Genomic DNA, 8,723 nt, shown 5'->3' with positions numbered 1-8,723 from the left:
ATAATTTTTTAGTTTGAAAATCAACCGTTCTCTAAAAAATTCGATTTTCTACTTTGAACATTCATGTATTTGATTTAAAATTAAGGTTTTTAGGTTGAAAAATAAATAATTTTGTTAAAAATATAATTTTTTAGTTTGAAAATCAACCGTTCTCTAAAAATTTCGATTTTCTACTTTGAACATTCATGTATTTGATTTAAATATTATTTTTTAGGCTGAAAAGTCAATAATTTGGTGAAAAATTTAACTATTTTGTTCAAAGTTTAATTTTTTAGTTTAAAAATCAACCGTTATATAAAAAATTCGAATTTCTACTTTGAACATTCATGTATTTGATTTAAAATTCATTTTTGTAGGTTGAAAAATCAATAATTTGGTCAAAAATGGAACTATTTGGTTAAAAATTTAATTTTTGGGTTTAAAAATCAACAAATTTCTAAAAAATCGACTTTCTAGTTTGAAAAATAAAAAAATTTGTTAAAAATGTAACTATTTTGTTTAAAATTTAATTTTTTAATTGAAAAAACAATTTTTTTCTAAAAAAAATCGACTTTCTGGTTTGAAAATTCAACAATTTGATTAAAAATTTAACTATTTTGTTAAAAACTTAACTACTTTGTTAAAAATTAAATTTTTTAGTTTAAAGATTAACCGTTCTCCAAAAAATTCAAATTCCTAATTTGAAAATTCATGTATTTGATTTAAAATTCATTTTTTCAGGTTGAAAAATCAACAATTTGGTTAAAAATCTGACTATTTTGTTAGAATTATAATTTTTCAATTTAGAAAGCAACTTGTTTCTAAAAAATTTGACTTTCTAGTTTAAAAAATAAAAAATTTGGTTAAAATACTAACTATTTTGTTAAAAATTGAACTCTTTTGCAAAGCATTTAATTTTTAGGTTTAAAAATCAACTTGTTTCTAAAAAATTAGAGTTTATAGTTTGAAAAATAAAAAAGTTTTTTAAAATTCATTTTTTTTTGGTTGAAAAATCAATAATTTGGTTAAAATTTAACTACTTTGTTAAAAATTAATTTTTTGGGTTTACAAATCAACTGTTTTCTAAAAAATTCGAATTTCTACTTTGAAAATTCATGTATTTAATTTAAAATTAATTTTTTTAGGTTGAAAAATTAATAATTTTGTTAAAAATATAACTTTTTAGTTTAAAAATCAACTTCTTTCGAGAAAACGCGACCTTTTGGTTTGAAAAATGTAAAATTTGGTTGAAAATTTAACTATTTTGTTAAAAATTTAATTTTTGGGTTCAAAAATCAACCGTTTTCTAAAAAATTTGACTTTTAGTTTGAAAAATAAAAAATTTGGGTAAAAATTAAACTATTTTGTAAAAAATTTAATTTTTCTGTTCCATTTTTGGGTTTAAAAATAAACTTTTTTCTAAAACATTAAATTTTCTAGTTTTTAAATGCACTTATTTGTTTGATATTTGATAGTTTTTGTTTGAAAATTCCATTATTTAATTAAAAATTAAGTTTTTTGGTTTAAAATGCAACCGTTTTCTAAAAAAAATCGACTTTCTAATTTGTAATATTAAAAATTTGGTTGGAAAGTTAACTATTTTGTTAAAAATTTAATTTTAGAATTTTGGAAATCAACCGTTTTCTAAAAAATTCAACTTTTTAATTTGAAAATTCAATTATTTGATTTAAAATTCACCTTTGCAGATAGAAAATTCAATAATTTGATTAAAAATTCAACTATTTTGTTGCAAATTCGTCTTTTAGTTGAATTCAACTGGTTTTAATTTAAAAACCAAATCTTTTTTATGTTGAAAAATAAAATTCTCGTATAATGTTTAATCTTTCTAGGTTGAATATTCTACAATTTGGTTGAAAATTCAACTATTTTGTTGAAAATTCAACTATTTTTTTGAAAATTTAAATGTTTCGTTGAAAATTAAACTAGTTAGTTAAAAATCAAATCTTTTTTGTGTAAGTTTATTATTTTTAAATTAAAAATTAAACTATTTGCTTAAAAATTTATCTTACTTAATTAAAAATTAACTTTTTTGTTGAAACTCAATTTTTGGGTTTACAAGTGAACTTTTTTCTAAAACATTCAATTTTCTACTTTTAAAATTCAGTTATTCGATTGATTTTTAATATTTTGCTTGAAGATTCTATTTTTTTAAATTCAAAATTCAATTTTGTAGGTTGAAAAATTAACAATTTGATACAATTTTTAAAAATATTTTGTTAAAAATTTAATTTTTTCATTGTAAATTTAATTTTTTGGTTGGGAATGTCTCATTTTAATTGAAAATGCATCCCTTTGGTTGAAGGCGTAATCATTCAACTATTTTGTTGAAAATTCGCCTTTTAGTTGAATTTAACTATTTTTAACTTAAAAAAAAAGATTTGGTTTTTAAGTTTAAAAAAAATTAATACTAATTAATATAAATTAATATATTAATTCATGTAAATTTAACAGAATTTAACTATTTCTTTTTTGGTTTAAAAATTGTTTTTTGTTTTTTTTTTTTTAGTTAAAAAATCAACTATTTCATTAAGTATTCGCGTTTTTTTAAATCTTCCTTTGTTGTAAAAAATTAATTTTCTTTGTTGAAAATTAAACTTTTCCAGTTGAAGATTCATTATTTTAGTTGAAAATTCTTCATTTTTCGTAGAAAGTTAATTTTTTAAAACAAGAAATGAAACTATTTAATTTTATTTAAAAATTCATGTTTTTTGTTGAAAATTAATATTTTTTGTTGAAAATGTCTCATTTGAATTAAAAATGTATCCCTTTGTGAAAGTTTAATTTAAAACTTAAAGAATTATCATTTTAATGGAAAATTCTTCTTTTTTTTATAGAACATTAATTTTCCTAACACAAAATTGAACTATTCCTTTTTTGGTAAATAATTTTTTTTGTTTTTTATTTTGAAAATTCAACTGTTTGGTTAAATATTCATGTTTTTTATTGAAAAATCCTTTTTCGGTAGAAAATAAATCTTGTTGGTTAAAAATCATTTTTTTTTTGTTGAAATTTGAACTATTTTACTTGAAGATTAATTATTTTATAGTTCAAAATATTAAATTTTTGATAGAAACATAAGGTTTTTAACATTCTTTTTTGGCAGAAAGTTAATATCTTTAACACAAAATTTAACTTTTCCATTTTTATTGTCTTTTTTGTTGAAACTTAAATATTTTCGTTCAAAATGAATCATTTTAATTAAAAATTCATCCCTTTGGTTGAAAATTAAAATATTTCATTAAATGTTCATGTTTTTTGGTGAAAACTCTTTCTTTTTGCAGGAAAATTAATTTTCTGGGTTGAAAATCAATCCTTTTGGTAGAAAATTAAACTATTTGACTTGAAGATTTATTATTTTATTTGAAAATTCTTCTTTTTTCGTAAAATATAAAATTTTTAAACACAAAATTTAACTATTCCCTTCTAAAGTTTTTTTTTTAATTTTATTTTTTTCTAAAGTTCCAAATTCAACTATTTAATTAAATATTCATGTTTTTTTTGTCGAAAAATCTTCTTCTTTGGTAGAAAATCAATCTTTTTGTTTGAAAATTAAACTATTCGATTTCAAAATTCATCACTTTAGATAAAAACTTTTGATTTTTGGTAGAAAATTAATTTTTTAAACAAAAAATTTAAATATTTTATTTTTGTTTAAAAAAGGTATCTTTGTTGTTGAAAAATAAACTATTTAATTAAATATTAATGTTTTTTATAAACCAAATCTTCTTTGGTTGAAAATTCAAATATTTCTTTAAATAATAATGTTTTTTGGTGAAAAATCTTTATTTTTGTTGGAAAATTAATTTTCTTGGATGAAAATAAATATTTTGGATTGAAAATTAAACTATTTGAATATGATTTATTATTTTATTTGAAAATTCTTCTTTTTTGGTTGAACATTATATTTTCAAACCAAAATTTAACTATTTCTTTTTTGGTTTAAAATTGACTTTTTTTTCATTTGAAAATTCAAATGCTTCATTAAATATATATATATTTTTTGTTAAAAATTCTTCTTTTTCGGTAGGAAATCAATCTTTCTGGTTGAAAATTAAACTATTCTAGTTCAAGATTCATCACTTCAGTTGAAATTGTTTAATTATTTGTAGAAAATACATTTTTTTAACAAAGATTCAACTATTTCATTTTCGTTTAAAAATTTGTCTTTTGTTAAATATAAATTTTTTTGCTGAAAATGTCTCATTTTTATTAAAAATTCATCCTTTTGGTTGAAAGTTGAATTTAAAAAGCAAGTTTTCTTTCGTTAAAAATTCAACTATTTGACTTGAAGATTTGTCACTTTATTTCAAAATTCTTATTTTTTGATAGAAAATTAATTTTTCCAACGGAAAATTTAACGATTCCTTTTTTGGTTGAAAATTTTTGTTTCTTTTAAAGTTAAATATTCAACTATTTAATTAAATATTCATGATTTTTGTGAAAAATCTTTTTCTTTGGTAGAAAATCATTCTTTTTGGATAAAAATTAAACTATTCTAGATCAAGATTCATCACTTTAGTTCAACATTCACCTTTTTTGGTAGAAAATCCATTTTTTTAACACAAAATTTAACTGATTCATTTTCATTTAAAAACTTGTCTTTTTTATTTAAAATTAAATTTTTTCTGAAAATGTCTCTTCTTAGTTAAAAATTTATCCCTATGGTTGAAAGCTTAACCATTCAACTATTTTGTTGAAAATTCGTCTTTTGGTTGCATTAAATTATTTTTTATTTAATAAATAAATATTTTTTGGTTAAAAATTAAACTATTTCATTAAATATTCATGTTTTTAAATAAAAAATTTTTATTTTTACAGGAAAATTAATTTTATTGGATGAAAATCAATCTTTTTGGTTAAAACTTAAACTATTTGACTTGAAGATTTATTATTTTATTTGAAAATTCTTCTTTTTTCATAGAAAATTAATTTTTCTAACACAGAATTGAACTATTCCTTTTTTTGAAATTGTGTGTTTTTTTTTAGTTGAAAATTCCACTACTCCAATAAATATTCATGTTTGTTGTTGAAAAATCTTTTTTCGGTAAAAAATAAATCTTCTTAGTTAAAAATAAATTTTTTTGTTTGAAAATTAAACTATTTCACTTGAAGATTTATCATCTTATAGTTAAAAACAAAATTTTAACAATTTAAAAAAAAAACAAAAATTTAACTATTCCATTTTGGTTAAAAATGTTTTTTTTTTGTTGTTGTTAAAAAATCAACTATTTCATTAAATATTCGCGTTTTTTTAATCCCCTTTTGTGGTAAAAAATTAATTTTTTGGTTGAAAATTAAACAAATCCAGTTGAAGATTCATTATTCTAGTTGAAAATTCTTCTTTTTTGGTAGAAAGTTAATTTTTTAAACACAAAATTTAACTTTTTCCTTTTTTTATCTGCTCGGTTAAAAATTTAATTTTTTTGTTGAAAGTCTCTCTTTTTAATTAAAAATTCATCCCTTCGGTTGAAAGTTCAATTTAAAAACCAAATCTTTTTTGGTTGAAAGTTAAAATATTTAATTAAATATTCATGTTTTTTGCTTGAAAATTAATTTTCTTTGTTCAAAATCAGCCTTTTTTGTTGAAAATGAAACCATTTGAATTTCAGATTTATCATTGTATTTGAAAATTGTTATTTTTTGGTAGAAAATTAATTTTTTTTAAATAGAAAATAAAACTATTTCATTTTCGTTTAAAAATTTGTCTTTTTTGTTGAAAATTAAACTATTTGACTTGCAGATTTATTATTTTATTTGAAAATTCTTCTTTTTTGGCAGAAAGTTAGTTTTTTAAACACTAAATTTAACTTTTACATTCTTTTTATCTATGGGGTTGAAAATTAAATTTTTTTGTTGAAAGTGTCTCTTTTTAATTAAAAATTCATCCCTTTGGTTGAAAGTTTAATTCAAAAACCAAATCTTTTTTGGTTGAAAATTCAAATATTTAATTAAATATTCATTTTGTTTTGACGAAAAATCTTCTTCTTTGGTAGAAAATCAATTTTGTTGGTTGAAAGTTAAAATATTTATTTAAATATTCATGTTTTTTGCTTAAAAATTAATTTTCTTTGTTCAAAATCAATCTTTTTTGTTGAAAATGAAATTATTTGACTTTCAGATTTATCATTTTATTTGAAAATTGTTATTTTTTGGTAGAAAATTAATTTTTTTTTAATATACATAAAATATAACTATTTCATTTTAGTTTAAAAATTTGTCTTTTTTGTTGAAAATTAAACTATTTGACTTGAAGATTTATCATTTTATTTGAAAATTCTTATTTTTTTTTTTTTGGTAGGAAGTTATTTTTCTAGAAAAAAAATTAAACTACTTAATTTTTGTCTAAAAATTTGTCTCTTTTGTTGAAAATCAAAATTTTTGGTTGAAAATATCTCATTTTAATTAAAAATTGATCCATTTAGTTGAAAGTTTCAGTTAGAAACCAAATATTTTTTTGTTGAAAATACAACTATTTCTTTAAATATTCATTAAAGTTCTATTTGTTTGAAAATTGGCCTTTCTTAGTTAAAAAATGAACTATTTTATTAAATATTCATGTTTTCTGTTGTAAAATCTTGCTTTTTTGTTGAAAGTGTCTCTTTTTAATTAAAAATTCATCCCTTTGGTTGAAAGTTTAATTTAAAAACCAAATCTTTTTGGTTGAAAATTAAAATGTTTAATTAAATATTCATGTTGTTTTGTCGTAAAATCTTCTTTTTTGGTAGAAAATTAATTTTTTTGTTTGGAAGTTGAAATATTTAATTAAATATTAATTTTTTTTTTCTTGAAAATTAATTTTCTTTGTTCAAAATCAATCTTTTTTATTGAAAATGTAACTATTTAATTTTCAGATTTATTTTATTTGTAAATTCTTCTTTTTTGGTAGAAATTAATTTTTCTAACATGAAATTGAACAATTTCTTTTTTGGTTGAAAATTGTTGCTTTTTTAAATTAAAAATTCAGATGTTTCATGAAATATTCATGTTTTTTGCTGGAAAATTAATTTTCTTGGTTGAAAATCAATCCTTTTGGTTGATAATTAAACTATTTGACTTGAAGATTTATTATTTTATTTGAAAATTCTTCTTTTTGGGCAGAAAATTAATTTTTTTTAAATACAAAATATAACTATTTCATTTTCGTTTAAAAATTTGTCTTTTTTGTTGAAAATTGAACTATTTGACTTGAAGATTTATCATTTTATTTGAAAATTCTTCTTTTTTTGGTAGAAAGTTATTTTTCTAAACAAAAAATTAAACTAGTTAATTTTTGTCTAAAAATTTGTCTTTTTTGTTGAAAATCAAAATTTTTGTTGAAAATATCTCATTTTAATTAAAAATTGATCCATTTAGTTGAAAGTTTCAGTTAGAAACCAAATATTTTTTTGTTGAAAATACAACTATTTCTTTAAATATTCATTAAAGTTCTATTTGTTAGAAAATTGGCCTTTCTTAGTTAAAAAATTGACTGTTTTATTAAATATTCATGTTTTTTGTTGACAAATCTTGTTTGTGGTAAAAAATTAAATTTTTTTCGTTGAAAATTAAATTATTTCATTAAAAATTCATTCTTGATTTGTTCTTTTTTGCCGTAATAATACTAAGAGAAGCATTTTCTGAAGGTTCGCCTCCACAATTGACAACCCTGGGACGAACAATGTCATGTTTTCCATTGGATCCTCGTTTCACGAAAGTCATTTTGGCATCTGTTGAGTACCAGTGTCTCGAGGAAGCTTTAATTGTTGTTGCAATGTTGTCCGGGGAATCGGTTTTTAATGATTCCCCAAGTAAGAGAAAAGAATCGGCCGCTGCTAGAGCCAGGTATTTTTTTCTTTTCTTTTTTTTTTTTTTGAAAAGTGACGAATTTTTTTTTCCATAATTTGTTACTTTTATTCAAGACTTACATCCGAGGAAGGAGATCATGTTACTTTATTGAAAATCCATCGCCATTATACAGAGGCAAATGATAAAAAGGCCTTTTGTCGAGAAAATTTTTTAAACTACCGAAATTTGGAATATGCCTGCAATGTTAGGAAACAGCTGGCGGAAACGGCCGAGAGAGCCAATTTGGAGAAGGCGAGTTGTCGCGAAAATACCGCAAATTTGAGAAAAGCTCTTCTTGAAGGACTTTACGACAATTTGGCGGAACTGCAACGAGATCACACCTATATGACGGTAATTTATTATAATTATTTATATGTTTAAAGAAAAAAATTACCATTTTACTTGGTTGAAAATTAATTTTTTTAATTTGAAAATTTGGGACGACTGAAAAATCCCGAAAAATAAAATTTCCGACACTGTAAAATTCCCGAATTAAAGAATTCTCGATTAATCAAATTCGCGAATAATAAAATTGCCGAAAAATAAAATTACCGAATTGGAAAATTCACGAATAATAAAATTTCAGAATTATAAAATTCCCGAATTGGAAAATTCCCGAATAATAAAATTCCCGACAGAAAATTGCCGATTTATAAAATATCTGAATTGTAAAATTCCCGAATTTTAACAATTAGAATTTTTTATAAATATATTTTATTGATTACAAATACAACAATAAAATATTAGTTTCGAAAATTATTTTAAAAATTTAAAATTTCGAAGCTTTTTTTTTGATTTAAAAATAGCAATAATTTAAAATAAAATATTTCTAGGTAACGCAAGTTTTTTTAATGTTCACAGTATTTCAAAAAATACAAAAAGCGTTCGCAAAAATAAAA

The 8,723-nt window shown here is 20.3% G+C and overlaps 1 protein-coding gene across 1 annotated transcript in view; it reads left to right on the top strand.

The window, feature by feature from the left end:
- The window catches only part of LOC117182994 (ATP-dependent RNA helicase DHX33), a 39,449-nt gene that overhangs the window by 21,239 nt on the left and 9,487 nt on the right, over nucleotides 1–8,723 (top strand). The window contains exons 5-6 of the mRNA XM_033376122.1: nucleotides 7,623–7,821; nucleotides 7,899–8,175. Coding sequence (XP_033232013.1) covers nucleotides 7,623–7,821; nucleotides 7,899–8,175 — 476 coding nt within the window. The remainder of the gene's footprint in view (nucleotides 1–7,622; nucleotides 7,822–7,898; nucleotides 8,176–8,723) is intronic.

Source organism: Belonocnema kinseyi, chromosome 2 (assembly GCF_010883055.1).
Source record: "Belonocnema kinseyi isolate 2016_QV_RU_SX_M_011 chromosome 2, B_treatae_v1, whole genome shotgun sequence".
NCBI classification, from domain to species: Eukaryota; Metazoa; Arthropoda; class Insecta; order Hymenoptera; family Cynipidae; genus Belonocnema; species Belonocnema kinseyi.
This window is presented reverse-complemented; position numbering and strand designations above follow the sequence as displayed.